Source organism: Python bivittatus, unplaced genomic scaffold (assembly GCF_059951505.1).
Source record: "Python bivittatus isolate LINGU-HERP-01145 unplaced genomic scaffold, Pbiv_v1 ctg000670_np1212, whole genome shotgun sequence".
NCBI classification, from domain to species: domain Eukaryota; kingdom Metazoa; phylum Chordata; class Lepidosauria; order Squamata; family Pythonidae; genus Python; species Python bivittatus.
This window is the reverse complement of record NW_028277094.1, coordinates 2,163,392-2,185,961: the sequence shown is the minus strand read 5'-3', so window position 1 is coordinate 2,185,961 and position 22,570 is coordinate 2,163,392. Positions and strand designations below refer to the sequence as shown.

Below are 22,570 nucleotides of genomic sequence, written 5' to 3'. Positions count from 1 at the left end.
TTGGGCTTAATTAGAGCCCCCATAGCTGGCCTGCAAAATTCCAGATGACAACTGGAGGGCAGCCCAGAGAAAGAAGCCGAACTCTTGGCTACTCCCGTCATCTCCTATTTTTGCAGCCTAGATCTCAGGTTGGCAGCTGGCACGACCCCCAGCTGGTGACGGGGGTCACACTGTGCGTTAAGCCACAGCTTGCTTAACGCACGGTGTATCTGCCGAAGCCATAAACCCTGTTTACAAAGCCCAGCCCAGTGGAGCCGGCGGCTTCGGCGAGCTGCGGGTGAACCCCAGCGCTGCGCTCTGTCATCCCACGTCGCGCCGGAGGAAAGCCGGCAGGGGAAGCTGCTCCCTCCCAGACGACGAGGCAGCTCCTTCTGCTTTGCAAGCGAGGCCTGGGAAGGGCGAGCTCGCCAGCACCGGGCTGGGGAAGGAAGCCAGGAGGCCGGGCGGCAAGGGGGGCCCGGGCGCGCCCAGCTTCTGCCCCGTTGATGCCCGGGCCGAGCTGACCCGCGCAAGGAGCGGCCGCAGCGAGCCAGGCGGGCGAAGACAGCCGTTTGGCCCCTCCCGGCGGGTGAGCGGGTGAGCGAGCGGGCGGGCCCAGCTGGCCAAGCCCTCCTTCCTCGGCTCCCTTCCTGACGCCTGACGGCTCTACGGTCCTTTTGCCTCGGCCCGCTGAGCGCGCAGGGGAGCTCCTGGGCGCCGGAGAAGACCGCTCTTGCCCGGGCAGCCGAGCCGGAGACAGCGCCGCGCGCGCCCCGCCAGTCCCAGCCAGCTTCGGCTCCACCATGACGCTGAAATCCGAGCGGAGCGGGGACAGCGTGAGCAGCATGAGGACGGCGCTCTCGGACCTCTACCTGGAGCACCTGCTGCAGAGCAAGCCGAGGGCCGAGGTGAGCGGGGGCCGGGGCGCGGCCGGGCGGGCGGCCGCTGAGCGCACCGCGGCGCGCGCTTGGAGAGGTGGCGGGGCTGTTTTCTCGCCAAGCCAAGCCCGACCCGGGTTGGGTTGGATTCCAGGGGTTCGGGCGGCGAACGGGCTGATTGGCCTGCCGGTTTCGAGGGGACATTTGGGGGGCTCTGTTTAGGCAAGGCGCTTCAACCGGCGTGGGATGGGGAGCGTGACGCGTCGGGCTGAAGACAGAAACAGGCTCGCGGGAAGGGGAGAAAAAGCCCCCCTGGCGAAACGGACTGGAGGGAGCGCCCGGCTGGGCTGGAAGGACCTATCCCCCGATCCGACCCTGCAAACCCTCGCCAGGAGGCCAGCTCGACTCGGGGCTTCTTCATCGTCAGCCACAATTGACCAGCTCGCTGGAGCCAGCCTCTTCCAACCCTTTCCTGTTGCTGGGGGCGCCGCAGTGAAAAAAGCATTCTTTGGGGGTGAATTGTGGAACCCGGCAAGAGGAGACGGTTCAAGAGCAGGGTCCCAGCCTCGGGCTGGGCTTCTGGGACAATTATATGATATTCCAGTCTTGGCCCACTTGAGTGCTGGTGTTAATTGGGGGCTTCCAGGGATGTGGGCTAAGCTTAATAGGTTGTGGAATGGATCTACTTTTCCCTCTTTGAATAGATTCTCCTTCCTCTCTTTGGAAAATACAACATAGTCCTACATCTAGGGAGTCTGGGAGGATCTCCTCTATAACATTCCAAAGAGAAATGCTGCTTGCCGAACCAGAACTTCACTTGGAATCATCCTAAACTTTTGTATGGAAGGGTGGTAGCATTTGGGGGGAGTGCAATAGTTTTCCAATTTCCGTCCCGCTGTTGTGTCTTGAGGACAACTCAGAAAGCTAATTGCAAAGCCGTAAAACACAAAAAGATGAAGTAACCCATTGGGTCCTCCAGTAGGACCACTCAGACGGTTGTGATTGAAAGAGATCCTGATGCAGATTGAACATGATCTGCCTCTGGCCAGGTATGTTCTTCCAGCCAGCTACTGGGGCCACCCCAAATTGGGAAAAGGTGATCTGGTTTGATATGTCCAGTTGAAAGTGGGTAGGAAGAGGGCCCCCCAGTTCTCCAGAAAGTAGAAACCAGTAGCAGTGGAAAGCTTGATAGACTCTTAAGGACTCACATTCTGGGAAGTGGGAAGGTTGAGCCCTGCAAAATATCATGTTTATGAGCAGAATGCAGGCTTATGGTGTACAGCCAGACAGGTAGAGAACAATGAGAACAGCACGCTCCCCTTCTTGAAGTCTCTGTGACATCGAACCTCCTACAAACGGGGCTCTCTTGACCGTTGCTCTTCTCCTTTTCATGGTCCTCTCCTCCCATACAAATGTGATGTATGGGAAACAAATGAGATGTGAAAACAATCCATCAACCAGCACACTGTATGCAGCCTCACCCTGGAAATGCATGCTGTGCTGCTGGATCACCCTATCTGGGCTGCGCACTGCTGTTGCCCGAACTGTCCCTTTGATTGGTTTAAGCGGTGGCAGAAATGTACTGTAGAAGAACCCCTCTTCACCCCAGTGGTGCAATTAGGTCATTTTAGATGCTGCATGTCCGCCTCTTCTCGTTTTGATAGCTTCAAAACCTTCAGTTGCTTTAAGCTAGACCGGCTGCCTTGGAGGACCGCTCCCCTGTGCCCTAAGTAGGTCGAGATGGAAGACTGGCATTTGCCCCAAAGTCCTGCTTGAATGGTGCTGCTTTTTTGGGTCTGGAACAATCAGAGCAAATACCTTTAAAGGGAGGGTAGAGACCAGGTTGAAGGAGTTTCGTTCTTCTTGTTTCCGCCTTGCTGTCCGTCGGTTCCTTCGGTTGCATAAGAGGCAAGCGGATTGTAGCTGTGAAGGCGATAAGAATTGGGGCAAACCCATCTTGTGATTGGTCACATTGTCACGGTGCTTGGGCAGTGAGAGAGAAACTCTGGTGCCTGCCAGGGTGGGAAGCTGATTCTTGGTTTTGCTGCAAAGTTTCATCTGGTCTGAACGGGAAGTGGTTCAGCTTGTGCTGATTCAGCCGCCAAGAAGAGGAATGCAGAAATAGATTAATTCGAGCAAAACTGTTTTTCTACCTAGCGCAGTGCTCCTGACGTCCCTGTCCTAGCGTATGGCATTAAAAAAAAAAAAAAAAAGGATATTTTCCCCCTGATTTTTTTCCCTGATTATGATTTATATAATAACGTGATATTACTTCCCTAGAAATAATAATGGAGATGGAGTCATTTGGAGAAATAATACAGAAGAGGGGGGGGAAAAGTCTTCTTTTTCAAAAAGAGTTCAGTGGAAAGTTGTTATGTTGTAAAGCCATGGATTAGCCTTTCTGGTGGTGCCTGGAGACCCTATATACATTCAGAAGCATTTAAAAAAATGATGGGTGGCCGCAGCTGAATGCTTGTTTTGGAAATATGCCTGTGCCCCTCCTTCTAACAGAAAATGTTCTAAGTAAAGAGCATTGTGTAGGATAGTAGGGATGAAGAACAGCCCCCCCATTTGCATTCAGGTAAATGGGTGTTTTGAGATGCCAGCCATTTTGTGAAAGGGCTTACAACATGTTTTCCAAATTCCAAATGAGAATTTGGAGGCTTCTGGTAGCCCATCACTCAGATAGCTCATTGATATGTTAGCCATGTTTTAACAAGCTTTTAAAACACACACACACACACACACACACACACACACATAAGAGCCAGGGGCGTTCTTGCCTTTAGGGGCAAGCTTTTCGATAGAAAAGTGCCCACTGAGGAAATGCCAACTTTTTAGCCCCCTTTCACCAGCTTTCTCAGGAAGTGGGGACATTCCAGCAAGCACATTCTATTTGCACATATTGATTCTGTCTGGAATAAGTGGTTTCCAAGATAACCAGGTTCTGAGCCATACAGGGCTTTCTAGGTAATTATCAGCACCTTGGACTGCCCTCAGAAAAAAACTGGCAGTTGTAGCTGTTTCTGTAACAGTGGCGCAATGTGACAGTCATGGGTTTGACCTATATCAAACAAGTAGCCACATTCAGCACCAGTTGAAGTTTCCCAGTGGTCTTCAAGGACAGCTCCATGTAGAGTGGATTACAATAATCCATTCAGGAGGTGACAAGAGTGTAAGTGACTGTAGTCACTTCTTCCTGTTCCAGAAAAGGCTGGCACACCAGCTGAAACAGGGCAAAGGTCTTCCTGGCTATGGCCTCCCCCTGATCTTCCAGCAGGAGCCATGACTCCAGGAGACCTTCCAGTTTGTGAGGCTGCCCTTTCAGGAGAAGCCCCACCCCATCCAGAGTCAGAATTGGCATAAAGTTGGTATAATCCTGGCATGGGCTGGCTTCTGAATTAATAGCTACTCCATCTTGCTGAGCTTGTTTTCCCCCATCCAGGCCTGATGGCCTCTAATCAAGTCTTCTGCTACATCTCCTGTTCAGTCCAGGGTGGAGATATGTAGCTAAGATCATCTGCAGTAGAGAATTGACTTGTTGAGATCATTGGCATTGGGCAACTCTATTTTTTCTTTCTTTGAGCTAAAGCTACCTAGTAGCTTTGATCTTTCTTCACATGACTTGGAAGCTGGGGATAACTTTGAGTTTGCAGTTCTCTGAAGTTTTCCTGGGCTCGTCAGGATCTTGAGAATTTCCTGGCATTGATCTGTGAGTGACTCAAAAACCTGAGATTAGCTTGCTGCTCAATTCAATGTTTGTCAGATCGTGGGTGTGATGCTTCCTTTAACTTGTTATATCATTGTTCAATGTGATATCCCTGAATGTTTGCAAGTTTTGAAATGCTGTTGATTGGATTATGGAATCAGAGTTGGAAGTGTCCTTGAAGACTATCAATCCCCCATTCAGCTCAGGAATCCAGCTTAAAACAGGGAGCAGAGGCATGCTGGCTGTTTAGCCTCTGCTTGGACATATCCAGCAAACAGGATCCTTCCACTTCTTAAAGAATTATTTCCACTGTTCAATTACTCTTACAGTTAGTTATCAGTCCCCTGAGGATCCTCTTTACAGCTGTTCTTGATTGTCTGGATCCTTCGTAAAATGTGGTGCTCAGATCTGGTTACAGGAGCTGAGATGGAGGTAAGAAGTGAATCTGAACGTATTTTGGCAATCCCAGTTGGTGATAAAACGAGATGCAATATTTTCTGTTGGGAAAAAGTCCCCTATTCTATTTTTTGGTTGAAAGTTTTCCTCTTCTGAACTAGTGTCATTCTGGAAATGCATGAGTGAACAGCAGGCTAGTCAAATGGAGGAGCTGAAATGGATGTCACTGCTCGTAAAAGTGTGTTTATTTGTTTAAACAATATTTATAGTCACCCATCTTACAACAATAACTCTGGGCAGTGCACAAGAGATTAAAACAAAACCAAAATATTATATACCAAAGAGAGGCCCAAAATCTAAAACCGAACTTATAGCAAACTAAGGAAGAACATGTTGTTATGGGCACAACTCTTGGATTGTTTTCCCTTCCTGTAACTTTAAATAACTTAAAAGGAGGTGCATATGTTTGTTATTGATCATCATCTCTTTAAATATTTACAAATGTTACAGTAAAATATTGACATTACTTTGGCTATAATTTTAAAAGTATACTATTTAGGTCCACTTAATTAATTTTCTTCGCCCTGAATCAAGTTCCACTTTTCAGATGCTTTCCACTTTTGAAGAAACCGTTTTTCCCAGATATTTTTGTGTAGCATGCAGGACTCATGTAATGCCTTTCAAAAATGAAGTATACTTCAATATAAGTAGATCAAGTGAGATCTCTGTTGATTTTAGAACAGCAGACAAGCATCAGGAAGACTTTACCCAATGTTTCCCAGTGCGTATTTTTGGAGAAGGAGAAGGGGTGCTGGGGAGGATGGGACTTGTACTTCACTACAACAAGAGAGCACCAGATCCGGGGTGGCTGCAGTAAAACCTGTTTTCGTGTGACCTTCAGATGCAGAGGCTGGCTTTTAAAAGGAGCTAATGACTTGGAAATGAATGGTCTTGTTAATATTTGAACCTATTAACGCACCGCTTTGCATTGTTTACTGCACCTCTTGTGAGGGGTGTGTGTGTGTGTGTAGATCTTTATAATCCTTCTTGATCAAGAGGGTTGGTGGCCATCATAGGCTCTCAGTCAGCTCCAGAAAACTCCCTGATGTCATCACCATCATTAATTTACTTGACCACCTGGTCTCTCACGCCCTCCCTGATGGTTTGTCCATGCCCTGACCTAGGTGGGGGCTTGCCTAGCAGCAACTACTGAATCTGAAAAGCTGCTTAACACTGCAGGTTTCCACAAGGCTTCAGACTCATGCTGCGTCGGCCTCGCTGGGGCATTATGAGACATTCAGAACAGTGTGGGGGTTCCGTACTGGTGCAAGTGAATGGACTCTGCGAGGATACCTGGGACCAACCCTTGCTGGGATTGCTAGCCCTGCAGGAGATACTCCAAAAATAGGGAATGTGTGGCCTTCTAGATGCTGCTGAACTCCATAACTTCCAGGGCTAACAAGCATAGCTACCAGCATGGGGAACTGGGAAGTATAATTCAGTAACATCTGAAAATCCACAGCTTTTCTTGTCTTAGCTTACCCTCCATCTCTGATGGCCTACAGTACTCAAATATGTGGGTTCCCAGGTCCTGTCTTCTCAGGTGATGGCTCTTACCTGGGCAAGAAGACTGTTTTTCTTCTCTTGGCTCCAAGCAAAGGTTGGGGAATAACTGGTTGGGGGATACAGTGGGGACATCCTGACTTGAACAACCTTTGTGCTAGTAGCTAGAATGTGCTGTGTTCCTGGGAAATCTTTGCTGAGCCTAGAGATCTGGGCTGCAGCTTCATCACAGGCTACTTCAAGGAAAGAAGATGAGATAAGAGAAGAGGTTGGGCTGAGTCAGCTCTCCTGACAGGCACTTTAAACCCAGGCTTCGGTTGCTGTCAGAAAAGTATTGCAACATAAAGCAGGTTTCCTTCCTCCTCTTTCAATCTCTGCTTTGCTGTTTCAGCTTATAGCTACTAATCAGTTCTGGATTTCAGGAATCTAATTCAATTCCCATCTGAATGAGTGCCATTGCCCAATTCTTGTGGTTCTGACTTCATCTATCTCCAATTTGGGCCAGTGGCTGTGCTAACTAGAAGCTGATGTTGAGGTCTTCCATATTCAGAGAGCACCACGTTGGGAAAGGCTGGTTTAGATCCTTGGAAAAAAGTCCATCAAGCACTATAGTCCTTTGGATATAATGGAACCACCGTGCTTGGGAAGAATTTAGTGGTGGATGTTATAGAGAAATGGCTAATACTATTAGACTCAGCTTGTGAATATGGTTAGCTAGTTTGCAGCTTGGGGCATCGTACATACACAACCAGACTGGATACTGGGTAAACTGCATGAATTCAGGTGGCATGTTGTATGAATATCACCACCAAAAGAGAAGTTCTTCTGGCTCTTTTGAAGGCTCAAACCTGAGAAGCAACTTGGATGTTTTCAAGAGGATGTGCAGAAGCCACAGATTCCATTCTGAGGCTGGACAGGGACAGTAATGGTGGTTTCAGTAGTTCTCAGTTTTTTGAAATCAGCTAAGGGTGACCTTGGGTGAAACAAGAGCCTTTCTAATGATTGGTCAAGAATTTCTTAGCTGTCACTTTTGAAGTTTCTGTACCTGTAGGTCCCCTCTTAAGCATGCTGCATTTCATTTCATTTTCTGCTTTTCCTGGAGAAGAGTTAACATGTATGTTTGGTAGGATCAGAATTGGGGGGTGTTCTTGGATTGCTTGAGTGTGTTGTTGTGTTAAGAACCAACTAACCTTAAGGATGGTTATTGGATCCAAAAGGAAAGGTGGATGAAAGATCAACCATCTTATCTCCAGATGGTTTCAACTAAACCTGAAACAGGGTTATGCAAACTATGTGCGACACACCTAAAAACAAGCAGAGCTTTGGTTGCACCATCACAGCTGCAATCAAATTAACCACATCTGGACTTCTTTGACCATACTTAGGCGGACACCCCAGCCCATAGAGACTCCTTATGAGGCCCTCAAGCTTCTTCCCTTGACTCTGCTAACCTCTCTCTTGTTGAAATTTCTGTGAGCCCCACATTTATAGGGATTGGAATACAATGCTACAGAGACCATGTTTTCAAAGCAGTGGCTGATCCTGCACAAACTGGACTTCATCTGCTCTGTAACCAAACCTCAGCTCTTAAATCTTTTCAGTGTTGAACATAGCGTTGCTAAACAATTCACAGTATCTTTTTGTTCAGTGGTTAACTGAACAGGGGATGTGTGAGACCTATTCTGTTTGTAATTTGATCACAGCTCTCTCGCTCTCGTTTCTGCAACCAAGGTGGAATATGTTATTGCAAAGAAACCAAAATACCAGCTTCCTCAACTGCTTCATGTTCAGCCTTAAAGACAAAACAGCCTACAATACACGAGACGCATAATTAAATTGGCCTGCTTTAGCAGCTGTGTTGATCATACAGATTGAGTCTTTGTCTGCAGATATGCTGAACACTAAGTGACAATTTTAGCTTTCTTGGATGAAAGCAATATATTTCCTTTAGCCAAGAACATGAAACAATTATAATTATGACCAGTTGGAGTTGGCCAGTAAATGTCTTCACAAAGAGGTTGGCAACATGATTGAGACTCCAATCTGTATATTATTTTAGTATAGTTTTAGGGAACTGGGGACTCAGAAATGGATGAGACCACATTTTTTTCTGAGGTCTTTCTTCATGGTTTGTGATTTGGGGTATCAGAAACATCCCCATGGGCTTAATATATCTTAATCAGCTTTGTTTTCTTTTACATATTGTTGTGCTTTATTACATAAAATAAATAATAGTAATAGCAAACAAGTGGTTCCAGTGAACTAAAAAAATACTCATATCAAATTAACCTTTCATACTGACAGACCACATGATCTACATTAAGACTATAAAGGGAGATAATAAAGCTTTAAACAGGAAAGGGAGAAAGGAGAGAAAAAGTAAAGCAAATGACTGGAAACTACCCAGTTGCTGAAAGTTGGGTGGTGTATAAGTTTAATAAATTATTATGGTTGGTCACACAGTCAGCCAGATGTTTAGACTGGATTTGGCATTTTTATCCACCTATTGAGTCCTTCCCAAGGACCTGGGCTAGGCAGTTTATGATTATTTAAACAAAACAACTCCTGAAAATTTGACCAGATTGGTCAAGTCGTTGTCTTTGTCCTGGTATCAAAAAAGAAAGAAAGGAAAGTTCAGATGTTGACGTTTGGAGCAGATTGAGAACCTGCCTCTAAAAAATTGTCTTGTTTTCTGCTGGGACACTAGAGGGAAAAAGGCTACCTTTGAATTCTGGCAATCCTGTTTCAAGGTGGAGGCGTACCTTGGCTACAAAAAAAGAGTTTGGGGGCTGAAAGAGGCCCACGAGCCATGTTTGGTTTATTCCCACCTTAATAGCTAAATGTGTTAAAGGAATATGACTTTCAGAGTACAAGTGTGGGCCCAAATACTTTGTATTCTGGAATCAGCAGCTGTGCTTCTAGACTTGACATGGGTCCAAGGATGGGATTAAGGAGAAGAGTCCTGTCTTAGAGACCACTTCACTTGAAACTTCTGGTTGGGATCTCTTCTAAATCCAGCCGCTGTTATTGCTCCTACAGACAGTCTCTTGTCCAATAAATGCAGTGACCGAGGACATTTACACCAACGGCTCAGCCAAGAATGGGAGCCTGGCCCATGCCAACGGCCATGAGTTGCGGAAAATACGTTTTATCCAGTTTGAGAAGATCACGGAGGAGCCCATGGTGAGCTGATGGGAGAGAGGGAAAGAGATTTAATTTGGGTCATTCCAGATGCTTGGATATCCCTGTCTTGATCCTATAGACCAGTGTTTCTCAACCTTGGCAAGTTTAAGATGGGTGGACTTCAACTCCCAGAATTCCCCAGCCAGCCATGCTGGCTGGAGAATTCTGGGAGTGGAAGTCCACCCATCTTAAACTTGCCAAGGTTGAGAAACAGTGCTATAGACAAACAATTGCAACAAGTGAGAAAGGAGTGGGTCAGCTCTAAACTAATAATGGATTGTTTCTTTGGTCAAAGAGCTTGCCTCAAAAATAGTACTTTAGAAGGATAGAAGGAGTTTCCTCTTTTGTTCTGCAATATCTGGCAGCTTTATGAAGGTGAGAAGGAATGGGGATAGAGTTAAACCAAATGGAATATGACTAATGAAAATTACTTCTTCAGAGATGCCAAGCCTTGGTGGTGTATAGTTCCTGGTTTATTTAAGCAGTGCATTATCCTTTTTTTCCCTTTCCCCTTTTTCTTTTTCGTACTTTAAATTTCATCCTTTTCTGATCTTTTCTTTTTAACCCTTTTTTCTCTATTTCCTGGTATTTTACTCTTTGTTGAAATTTAATAATGTTCCTTAAAAAAAAATAATACTGCATTTCAGTCCCAAAGGCCCTCTGAGCAGCTGACATAATTTAGATCTTGCTCTAAAGCTACTTGGGGGGGGGGGGTTAAGATACAGCACAGAAGGAAAAGCAGAGAGGGAGGGGAAAGGAAGATGAAAATCTCAGTCCAGGTTGTCACATACTTCCCTGTCTGTTCCAGGGTATCACCCTGAAGCTGAACGAGAAGAAAAGCTGCATAGTGGCCCGGATCCTTCACGGGGGCATGATTCACAGGCAAGGTAAATAGAATCAGGCCTGGAAAACTATTCTAGGAACCGCCTGCCTTTTTGATAACCTCTCCAACTGCAGAGTGAATGCATAACTGCATCCCCTTTTCCTCTTTTAAGCAGCCGAGTCTGAGAGCCTCAGCTCTACAAGGGGTCCTCACGTTGGAGGAAGGGGGCAGTCAGAAGCTAACACAGCAATCCCCGTCTCAGATCCCATCTGCTTTCTAAGCAGCCATCTAAAAATGTTTTCATAAGATGGGTAGGCAAGTTTTAGCTTGCTAGAGGTTGCCTTGACATCTCTGAAGGGCAGTTGAAGACCACTAATAGTTAGGGATATCATACATGTGGGACTAGGATTCCCTACTTCTTTCCTGCAGTTTGGAGGAAAACTGTTTTGCATTTTTAACTCGTAAACCTATTGCATAGTTTCTGCTACAGTTTCCTCTCTCAAAGGGTTCCTGATGTCCAGCAATCCTGCCCTTAACATTGGACAATTAATTTTTATGAGCTTTGGCAAAGGAGCCCATCGACCCCTGATGTAAGAGGAGAGCCATTTTTGCAGACCAGGAGCTGCTGTCATCTGGTGTTCTTGGCATTGTTCTGGCCAACCATGCCTTATTTTCCCCTGACGCATCACTGTTCTGTGTGTCCTACCTTGGCAGGTTTCCTTCGTGTGGGAGATGAGATTCTGGAGATCAATGGGAAGAGTGTGGCCAACCATTCTGTAGACCAGTTGCAGAAGATCCTGGTAGGTTTGGGGTCAAGGGAAGGCAGGATGGATCTAAGCTTTCTTTGGGGAACAGAAATTGGGGGTAACTACAATTTCCAGAAGTGGGGGAGAATAAATCATTGGACATAAGCCGGACCTTTTTGATAGATGTTTAGTTTTAAAAGGTCTTTTAAAAAGGAGGGTATGAGAAGAAATACCCAGATCAACTACCTTAGTCATTGAAAAATATGCTCTTGAAGACAAAAACCCATGGAAGGTGTGCTTGTTTAACTGGGTGGTCTTGACATTTATTTAGTGGTCCACAATTTCAGTGAGTTTCAGTAACACAGGTTTAACATCTCTTGTGAACTCAGTCAGTGTGCCTGCACATTACACCAACCCAGAATTTTAAATTATGGTTTAAAAGTTAGATGTAATTCACACATAATATTAAGCCACAAGGGGTGAGTTTACTTATCACTGGAAGCCTGAAACCACCAAACCACTATATGGCTTGCTGTTATGTGTGAGCCAGACTTACTTCCCACCCCCAACCTCCCTTTGGGGTCAACTAGCTTTGAGCTTTGAAATTCAACACATTTTGCAGGTGCAAAACTGCTAGGTATGGGTTTGAAAATTAGATCCTCCTTCTGGTTAAGTTCATAAGTCATTTGTCCCAGACTGCCAGGACAACCTGTATCTTTTGGCTTCTGTGGAATTTCTGAGGTAACTTGACATCTCACTGTATTTGCATTTTGAGTGACTGAAGAAGGAGCATTTGGAATTTTGTTCTGTAGTTTGCCTGGAAACTATTTCTTAATCCTGACAATGATTCTCTTTCTTTTTAACCCCTAGAAGGAAACCAAGGGAACCGTCTCCCTAAAGATCATTCCCAACCAGCAGAACCGTATTCCAGCCCTTCAGGTAGGTGGAACATTTGTAATTAGCAGTTTTACTGTTTTTTGTGATTTTTTAAAAATCAGATTTAAAAAAGGGGTGAATTTTGCACCTGGTATGTAACATGGATGTGTCTTTGCTTGATCTGTTGAACCAAATTCTGCTCCTCCTGTCCCCTCACAAAGAGGATCTGATGTCCTGACAATTGGAAACTTCACTCCACTTCCCCTGCTTCCCTAGTCAAGTTGTAATCACCATCTTACATTGTGCGAAAAGGTGTTTTCATACATTTCTGGAGAAGGATTGCTCAAATAAAGGTTATCAGGCACAATAACCAGATGGAATCTTCAGATGCCAGAACAATCTCTTGCTTCTGGGGACCATGAGAGGCATAGGGCTATTGACTTCTGCTCTCTTAGAGAGTTTTGTTTTTACTGCTGTAGGAAAGATGATAATGGTCAGATAGCACATTGAGCTCTTGCCCTCAGTTTGTTTAGAACAGAACAAGAATTTTGTTCTTCCCATCATTTCCCCAATATGGCCAATAATCAGGGGTGATATGTTATGGTCTAACATATGAGGATTGCTGGCATAAATATACACTTTTGCTGACTCCTGTTCCCAGACTAGGAGGTGTTAGCAAATCTTGATGCCTGGATCAGACTAATGTCTTTTGAATCATAGAATCATTGAGTTGGAAGGTGTAATGGTATGTGGGAATGGCCTTGAGAGATGGGGTGAAGAGATGTTGCCTAGGGACTGGTCAGATAAGAGGCAGCATAGCCCACAGCTGCATAATGGATGAAGAAAGAGACTCAGAAGGGACCCTCCTCAGCTTCTCAGGCTGTAAAGGAGACGGCGGGAGATTTGTACTTTCAGACTTGCAAGATTCTGTTAATGTAGCTTTACAATAAAGTAGAATTAGCTCATCTGGTCGTGTTTTCTGTCTGATCTACCTGGTAAGGCTGACAGAAGAGATCTCAAGAATTGGGCCAGAATTGGGCTAGTCCTTGTATTTAAAGCCATGGTGACCTTATCCCCTCCTGTGGCAACACTGGACTACAGTGCAGCATTTCAGATGGCCTCCCCCACCCTGGATGTCCTTCAGATGTAGGGTTTTCAGCTCCCAGGGTTCCCCAGCCAGAGTGCTGTTGCAGAGAATTATGGGAGGTGGAAATCCACAAATCTGGAGGGCATCCAGACCGTTCTAAAGCATTCTTTCCAGAGCAAAGTACACAGTAAAAAGTGTGTATGCTTAAATCCTGGTCAACTCCCTGTTGGGCGTGATGCCCAGTAATCCTTCTGTATGAGTGTAGGGGTTGGGAGAGCCTTCTCTCTTTCCTGCTGGCTGTTTTCCTTTCTCATTATTTTAATTTTTTTTACATATATGTATTACTGTTGGGAGAAACACAAGTGCCAACGTTCTTGGACTGCAGCTGTTTTGTTCACTCTCAAATAGTTTATTCCTTCCTTAAAGCAAAACCAACCAAAGTTCAGAGTCCTGTAGCACATTGAGGAACCAAGTAATCAACACAGATAAATGATTTAAAAGAGAGAAAGAGAGCAGCAGGACAAACATTGATTAAAGTGCAACCAGCTTCTGCAGAAGCTGGTGGGAATAACCCTCTTGCGGTCCCACTGGAGCCCAAGCAAAATCTTGTCCAGATCTCAGGCGGCATCACTGAGAAACTCTACTGTGGATTCCCACCTGTCCATGAGATTATGTCACATTGTTGAGCAGTAGACTCTTGCGGGGAAAAGCTATTTTTAAGTCGCTTGTTTTTCCTGTTCTTGGGAAGGAGCCGAATACCATGCTGGACACACTGAAGCCTCACTCAGAAACTACTGCAGAGTTTATCCAAGGATGCTGTTAATGCATCAGTTTTTTCAAGAACTCCCAAGCTCACAGGATCCATTTCTCATGCCCTATTTTTTTTTTCCTCCTAGGGAAGCTCTTCCAACTTTTAACTGTTGCAGGGCAAATAGAAATTGACCCTGGGAAGCTCTTGCTAGCTGTGTGATCTAGTGATGATTCATGTCAGGGAGTCATCTTTCTTGAAGAATGACTATAATTCTGCTTTTATTTTTGCCTGTTTATTCACAGTATTTATGCTTTGCTTTTTGACTGGTGAGGCACCAAGAATGGCTTAGAGATCAGCAACAAGACAGACCCTATTGTTAGGTTTACAGCCTAAAAGACCACACAAAATACAAAAGGAAAGCTGGATGGGGAAGGAAGAGGAGGAAATTGTCATGTATCAGTGCATGTTGTGCAGATGATAGAGTAAGAATTATTGCTGCAGCTGTAACACAGTTAGAGGTTGTCGATCATCTTCTCATGGCTATCTGGAATGAGATAATTGTCCTGAGAAACAAGTTGGTAGTCCTAAATCAGTGGAAATAGACAGGGCAAAGATGCAGGGAAATAGAGAGGCTAAGATGGCAGATGAACAATATTGGTTGAGTGAAGGAAGGAAGGACTTCTCTTGAGATGGTGTGTGAAGAACTTGTATCTCAGTTCCTCCTAGGTAGACCAGAGGTAGACCTCCTCATTTTATCTAGGCTATGCAGGAAGCCCCAGGGGAGGGAGGAGGGGTTCATACTAGACTGCACATTTATTTGTACCTAAATGTGTCTAAGATGAAAAGGGAAGAGTCATAGGAGGATCACTTGCATTTTCTTCTGGATCTTCACAAACATTAGAAGGAAGCCCTGTAGGTTATGTGGTTTTTGTTAGGACCTCTCCCTGCCCTATTTTCCTTCATAATTTGAGATGTTTAATTACACTGAGATGAAATTGAGATAATTTGAGATGTTTAATGGAATGGAGATGAAATTTGAGATAATTTGAGATGTTTAATGGAATGGAGATGAAATTTGAGATAATTTGAGATGTTTAATGAAATTGAGATGAAATTAATGTTATTCATCTGATGCAAGATAAAGCTGATTGCCCATTTGAATTTTCTTGATTACTCCCTTCCCAACAGATGTTTGTCAGAGCTCAGTTTGACTACGACCCACAGAAGGACAGCCTTATCCCCTGCAGAGAAGCTGGCCTGAAGTTCCAAACCGGAGATGTTATTGAGATTATCAATAAAGATGACAGTAACTGGTGGCAAGGCCGGATTGAAGGTTCCTCCAATGGCTCGGCAGGACTTATTCCATCTCTAGAGCTCCAAGAGTGGTAGGTCCTGCTTTATTATTTATTTATTTGTGCCTTCGAGTCAGTCTTGACTCCTGGCAACTGCCTGAATTAGTCCCTGCAGTTTTTTTGGCAAGGTTTTTCAGAAGTGGTTTGCCATTGCCTCCTCCTTCCAAAAGCTGAGAGAGAGTGACTGGCCCAAGGTCACCCAGCTGGCTTTGTGCCTAAGGTGGGACTAGAACTCATGATTTCCTGGTTTCTAGCCTGGTGCTTTAACCACTACACCAAACTGGCTCTCTGATTATTAGCTTTATTAGCTTTCTGCAAATGGATGACCTCCAGAGAAATTGAGACCAGACTGACCAGCATGGCTGAAGCTGACTTGGAATGTTGTCATCCCCCCAAAAAAAGCTGCTTGGTGTGGCTCTCATGGGTGCATTCATCCCAGCATCTGCAACAGTAACTGGGCTTAATCCTTGAAGGTCTTTTCTAAAGGATTTTAAAATGTGAAATAAGAGTATTGCGGTTGAAGGCATTTTAAATGAAAGTCACAGATGAGGAAAGATATCCCATTTGGTGGCTCAACCTGAGAAGGTTCATTGGTCTCTGCTGGCTACCTGCTGAGCCTTGGAAGGCAGATGTACCCAGGGCCACCTCCCACTGAACCCCAGTTCTTGAGCTCCCCTTTTTGTACCTGATACTCCCAGAGAACAACTTAGTCCTTGCTTTGATGCCCTTCTAGCTGCCCCTGGGCAGAGTTCAATCCCTTGATGAAATCAACAGTTAGAAAGCCCCCTTCCCCCTCTTTCCAAGCCCTGTGAGAATGACAGAGACGGGATGAGGTGGTAGAGGAAGGAAAAGCCATGTGGTGCCTGAGATTTACTGCTATCACTGCAACTTACCCTTTTACCTTCCTGCAGGCGTGTTGCCAGCGTGACGCAAGAGAATCAGTCTGAAGCCCAAAGCTGTACCCCCTTTGGAAAGAAGAAGAAATACAAAGACAAGTACTTAGCAAAGCATAGCTCAAGTAAGTCGCAACTTCTGTTGTTCTGATGGGTTCTGCTCAGCATCAGGACAGGTTGCACTTTGCGGCTGTGTTAGAGCCAAGCCAATAAACCTGTGCTAGTTTAACCTGATCGTCTAGTTCAGGATGCTGAGAGAAGGGTTCCCACAACACAGGGAACCACAGACTACCTAGTCCCCTTGTAGGCTAAGCTGGAGGATGTTATACGAAGCCAGCCTTTGCGCTGGGTGATGGGTGGAGCAGCTTTGTCTCATCCTGGTTTTACTGAGGGCCCACTGTGAGATTGGGATGGGGCAGACTGTACATGTAGAAAACATTAGAAACATTGGTTGGTTTTGAACTTCATGTATACATCTTGTCACTCTCTGGCAGCCTGCCCCAAAGTGTCCCTGTGAGCAGAATTCTGTTCAGATGCCTTCTGTTGGGATTAATAGGAGCGTGGAAGGCTGTGGGGACAGCAGACTGGAAGGCCATCCAGTGAAAGATGGGACACTCACGCGTGCCCCTTGGCCAACTGTGGAGCTGAATAAGTGCAAGAACGCTGGGCTCCACCAGGACTATTTCCCCCATCTCTCTTCTCCCTTGAAAGACATTTCCAAATCCAGTTCTCTAATTAGAGCAAAGGAAGAACCGAAAGGAAACAACACAACATGTTTCTGCACATCACAGTTTCTTCTGGTCAGCCTGTTTTTCCAATTAGCTCATCCTGGCCTCATCTCCAGCATCCTGTTCTCTGTTGCTTTTTTAACTGTAGGTGCCAGAGACTGACCTTGACTGTGTTTGCCTGCAAAATCTGTTGGTTATCCCTAAGATAGCAAGCCCATTCATAGGTTAATGGTAAAGCTGCGTCAAGAATTCCATTGTGTTCCAACACACTGCTTTACTGTTCACTGAGTCAGGAAAGGAGTGGGTTATCCATGGCTACAACTTCTCCAGCAGGAAAAAAGAAAAACAGAATTTTCTGGTTTGGATAAAGTGCCCAGATTTGCATGTGGAATGCAGTTTCCAATCACCAAGTTTCTCCAGAGCTTTAAAGGTGATCATGCCATAATACAACCTGCAGGATGTCTGCAGGACTCATATTCTTCTGGAGCTTGGCTAAATTCTTTCTTGTTTTCCTTTTAGTTTTTGACCAGCTTGATGTAGTGTCTTATGAGGAGGTGGTCCAGCTACCAGCTTTTAAGCGGAAAACTTTGGTGCTTATAGGTAATGAAGTCATACCTGACTCTGCTGCTTTAAGTATTAAATCAATGAATTCCTATAGTTCTAATGCTGTCTGGGGAATTCTGGGAGTTGAAGTCCACATGTCTTAAAGTTGCTGAGATTGACAATCACTGCTGGATGCTTTGCCCCAGGACGCAGTCTGAAAAAATCTAGCAACCGTGTGAGCAAACCAAGTCTTGCTGAATCTCAACAATCTCTCTGCCAGATTGAAGCCTGCTTGAAGGGTCTAGACCTTCTTAATACACAACAGGCCTAGAGACATTTGTCACTGCAGCAAGTCCATGTTTTAAGGTGCAGAATATTTGGGGAGGGTGGAAAGTGAATTGTCAAAAAGATCTGCTAACAGCAACCTTGGACATGGTGGAGGTGGGCAGGCAAGGTAGCCCCACAGTTGTTGATGTAAAACATATGTTGTAAAGAACTACTTTAGGGGCAAAAGGAGAAGGAAGTTTTGGTTAGCTAAGGTCTTATTTACTGTAACTGTGGTCACTGATGCAGTGACATAACTGTCTTTGTGATGCCTGACTTATTTTTTCTTTTGGACCAGGGGCAAGTGGTGTTGGACGAAGCCACATTAAGAACACATTGCTCAACAAATACCCGGAGAAGTTCGGATATCCTGTTCCATGTATGTCTGCCCACAAGAAGCCCACCCACCATGACCCTTTGCGGGGAGGTTCTAGATCAGTGTTTCTCAACCTTGGCAACTTTTAAGGTGTGTGGACTTCAACTCCCAGAATTCCCCAGCCACCCATGCTGGCTGGGGAATTCTGGGAGTTGAAATCCACACATCTTAAAGTTGCCGAGTTTGAAAAACACTGGTCTAGATCCTCCATCTTGCTTTTGGGATTTGCTTGACTCAGAGCATGCCTCTTAGCTCTTTCCAGCTGAGGAAGATGCATTTTTAAGTTGGAATGCTTTATCCCACTTTTCTGTTTGCAGAGCGCCCCGACCATTATACCTGTACGAGTCTCGTTTGCACTGCAAATGAAATTGGCCATACTGTAAAAGAATTTAGAGGTGTCCTTGGGGAATTTATAAGAGAACCACTAAGGAGGGACATCTATCTCTCTATCTGTCTGTCCGTCTGTCCGTCCAATCTGTATGCCTTGGACTCAGAGAAGAGATTACACAATCCAGCAATAGGAGAAAATGTGAGAAACTCAAGATACCCCCGTGTTGATTATGTTTAGTATAAATTGGGACAGAGAAACTTGAAAGGCTTTCAAGATTGATGTCAGCCCTTTGAAGTAGGCCCAGTCAAAAAGAAACGCTACAGGGATTCCAGGAGTGCTACTGTACATATGTGTGTGTGTGTGCATATTACCTATATACCTTATATAGGTAATATAAGGTATATTATCCAAATGTTGAAAGCCTGTCCAGGTTTCTCTCTGTCCAGTCTTTATTTTTTTAGCAAATTGATATAGCTGCCCATCTCACAAATGTGACTTAAACTGAACATAATCAAGGTGGAGTTATTTTGAATTTCTTTCTCACTTTTCCTTCTGTCTCTGGATTGTGCAATCTCTTCTCCAAGTCCCTCCTTAACGGCTCTCTCGTGCCTTCCCCAAGGTCACCTCTAAACTCCTTTATAGTCTAGAAGTCTGGGTGGCCAGCTGCCTAGGATAAAAGAATAAAAAGCTAAGTTGGGATGGTGGAGAACGTTTGGTAGCTACCTCAAGAGTTTTTTGGATTGGCCATTTTCATCCTCCCCAAATTCCTGCTGTGTCCAGCAAATGGTTGTCAAGCCTGGTTGAGCTGGTATTTCCATCCCCTCCCCCAAATTCCCAATCACAAATTTTCCCAAGTACTTTTGGCCCAGGCTTACAAATATAAGGATCTCTTGGGTTCACCCATCTCCATGTCACTATCATTTACTTAATAACACCTCCCAAATTCCTCAGTAATTTCGGCGGATTCTCTGGTGTGCCACGTCCCTGAAATATTGTCACACTGCATTGATTTTCGCAGATACCACTCGACCCCAAAAGAAGAATGAAGAGGATGGGAAGAACTATCACTTTGTCTCCACGGAAGACATGACAAAAGATATCTCTGCTAATGAGTTCCTGGAATTTGGAAGTCACCAGGGCTATATGTTTGGCACCAAATTTGAGACTTTGCACAAGATCCATCAACAGGGCAAAATTGCAATCCTGGACATTGAGCCTCAGGTAGGAGGGGGCCTGCCATTCAACTGTTTGTTTTATGGATAGGGTAAATTTGTAAGCATCCTTCTACTTATTGCATGAAGCAAGGCAAAAAGAAAGGAAGGAGGGCAAAAAACGTAAAGCTCATAAATACTTAGAAAGCATAGACAGGTGGAATATATTAAGGCACATCAGAGCCAAGAAAAGGGATGGAAGATAGGTAGATCTTTCCACCTATTCTTCCTCAGTTAGGAAGTGAAGCTGAAAGTTACCCAAAACAGCTTGGGAAACTGATATAGACCAACTGGCACTGTAAAGCAACTTGAGTATACATCAATCTATGGAGGACACCAACTTGTCCTCTAAGAGCATCCCACCCTTTCCTTTGCATTATTGTTACATTTGTCATTTATATTCAGATGGACATTTTTAAATGGTCAGAATCAAGAACAGTGTAACCCTAGCCTTGTTTATGAAGCAAGAGTGAAAATGAATCATATCCGTCTCTGTTTGCTCTAGAGGGACCCAAACCTTGAAGCGTATAGGCAGTCATGTTGCAAGTCAGGAAAAAAGGCTACCTTTTCATTTTAAGACAGGTATTTACTCTGTCTCTTCCTTTTGGCAGACACTGAAAATCATCCACACTGCTGAGTTCTCTCCTTTCATCGTGTTCGTCGCTCCTCCAAACAAGGCCGATCAGGTAGCTGGCACTGAGCCCTTAATGCAAAATCACAGATGTTGTCAAAAGGCTCTTTTGGGTTTAGGGAAGAACACTCTCTCCTTAACATTTAGCTGTGTTAAGCATAGCTTTTTACCCGACCCTTCCCCCATGTGGGTGCTATGAATACAGACCAGATGTTAGCTCTCTGACTCATAGCAATTCCTGGTATAAAAGCTAAAGCCTCTTAGTTGCTGTGATTCTTGGAAAAGGTTTTGTTGAGCGTGACTTAATTGAGTAAAAATACATGTGCAGAATCATTTCAAAAGTCAAAAGCCTTTATGGTTTTTTTCCCCCAAATCAATTATGTTTTTTTTAAATCAATTTGAAATGCATCTCTAGATAGCAGAGACAAAAAGAGAAAAGAATTGGCAATTAAGGTTATCTTAAAATAATTGGGGTGACCTTGGGCCAGTCATTTCTCTCAGCCCTGGGAAGCAGGCAATGGCAAACCACTTTTGAAAAACCTTGCCAAGAAAACGGCAGGGACTTCTCCAGGCAGCCTCCGAGAATCGGACACAATTGAACAGATTAAAAAAAAATATCTTAAAATAGACTTTTGGGGGGCTGAGCAGTAGTTTCTTCACAGCATTAAGAGAGCTTGACCCATGCCATGGCCTAACCATTGTAGTTTTCTTTCTGTATAGATGGAAACCTTGCAGCAACTTCAGAAGGATACAGAGGCCATCCAGAGCAGATATGCCCATTACTTTGATTTGGTGCTAGTGAACAACGGCATCGAGGAGAGCCTTGAACAACTGCAGGCGGCTTTTGAACGGGCATGCAGCTCCCCGCAATGGGTGCCCGTTTCCTGGGTATACTGAGCTGGTCTGGGGCTGGCAGCACTATTTCAGCCACGCTATTTCAGTGCAGCATGTTGAGGACAATGAGGGTCTCCCACTTCCTTGCTCTGTGCTTTGTCCAATACGCAACCTTCTTGGAGCAGCCATCATCGCCTGTTACTACCAGGACAAGAATCCTCCCCTTCCAGCTGCAAATATCCTCAGAAGAGTCTATCTGGATGTGGCTTGCTCTCCCTTTGCTCTGTATTTCCACTCATTTGCACATGTTAGCAGCAGGGGATAGACCAAGAATACTCTTCTTCCACTATCAATAAGGTTTTTAACAGGGATACCAAGAACACCTTCTAGGTAAAAGCCATAAATGCAGTGAATGTTAGAAGAGCCGTATTTTAACTCCACACATTTTCCCAGTTTTTCTTTCTTCGCTTGTGATAGAGGCACCTTTACAACCTTTGCATGAATGAGATTTATTCTTTCGCTCATCCTCTTTTTTGGGAGGGAAAGAGCACCATTAACTCATGCTGAACGTTGTTTAACTAGGAGTGTTCTTTTGCCTCTGTCAAAAAGGGTGTTTTTGTTCCAGTTCTACATCCAAGCACAACACCAGGGGCGTAGCCCGCAAATGACTACCTATCCATTTTGTAACAGTGATAGCAGGAGGGAGCATGGATGACCATGTGTTAAGCCTCATGCTCTGAGGATGCCAAAAAGAGACAAAGATGTGCAATAGATACATTCGGTTGAATCCATTACAGGGAAACTAACAAGCAGCAATAAAGTATGATAAAAAATGTGACTGGCATGTCTTCTTGTATGCTACCCATCTTATGAAAATTAGAAACTAAAGGTAGATGTAGACATTGTAGGAGGAGAGGCATGTTAGACTATGGTGGAAGAGAATCAGAAGTCTGGTAGCACCTTTTTGGACCAACAAATTTTATTAAATGGCAGCAGCTTTTACGAGCTGATGAATCGTATCTGATGAAGCAAGTTGCAGCTCATGATGTCCAAAAAGATGCTACCAGAGTCGTCCTAAAGACATGAAGAACAGTACCTTTTGGTTAAGGCATGCTGCAATTAGGTAAATCAGTAAATACTGACTCTGGCAGTGTTTCTCAACCCTGAAGGTGTGTGGACTTGAGCTCCCAGAATTCCCATTCTGGCTGGGGAATTCTGGGAGTTGAAGTCCACACATCTTCAAGTGGCCAAGGCTGAGAAACACTGGGCTAGGGAAAAGCAAGCAATTACTGTAGAGTTGAATACATGACATCATAAAAACTACAGCAATTCTACCATTCTCTCCTCAGCAATATG

At 44.7% G+C, this 22,570-nt stretch overlaps 1 protein-coding gene across 1 annotated transcript; it reads left to right on the top strand.

The window, feature by feature from the left end:
* Window positions 1-639: 639 nt before the first annotated feature.
* On the top strand, window positions 640-22,052 carry MPP1 (MAGUK p55 scaffold protein 1). The gene is made up of 12 exons (XM_007433334.4): window positions 640-887; window positions 9,565-9,708; window positions 10,517-10,595; window positions 11,246-11,331; window positions 12,148-12,216; window positions 15,180-15,376; window positions 16,255-16,361; window positions 17,484-17,564; window positions 18,130-18,210; window positions 19,557-19,759; window positions 20,361-20,435; window positions 21,101-22,052. Exons 1-12 carry the CDS (start codon window positions 783-785, stop codon window positions 21,275-21,277), a joined length of 1,404 nt encoding a protein of 467 aa, XP_007433396.1. The 5' UTR covers window positions 640-782; the 3' UTR covers window positions 21,278-22,052.
* Window positions 22,053-22,570: the final 518 nt, after the last annotated feature.

What these genes read in the sequence shown, in the direction of transcription:
- MPP1 (XM_007433334.4), top strand. Translation starts at nt 783, where the DNA reads ATGACGCTGAAATCCGAGCGGAGCGGGGACAGCGTGAGCAGCATGAGG. An exon ending in ACCAGTTGCAGAAGATCCTG is followed by an intron (nt 11,332 to 12,147) that starts GTAGGTTTGGGG and finishes TTTAACCCCTAG; the next exon opens with AAGGAAACCAAGGGAACCGT. An exon ending in GAAAACTTTGGTGCTTATAG is followed by an intron (nt 17,565 to 18,129) that starts GTAATGAAGTCA and finishes CTTTTGGACCAG; the next exon opens with GGGCAAGTGGTGTTGGACGA.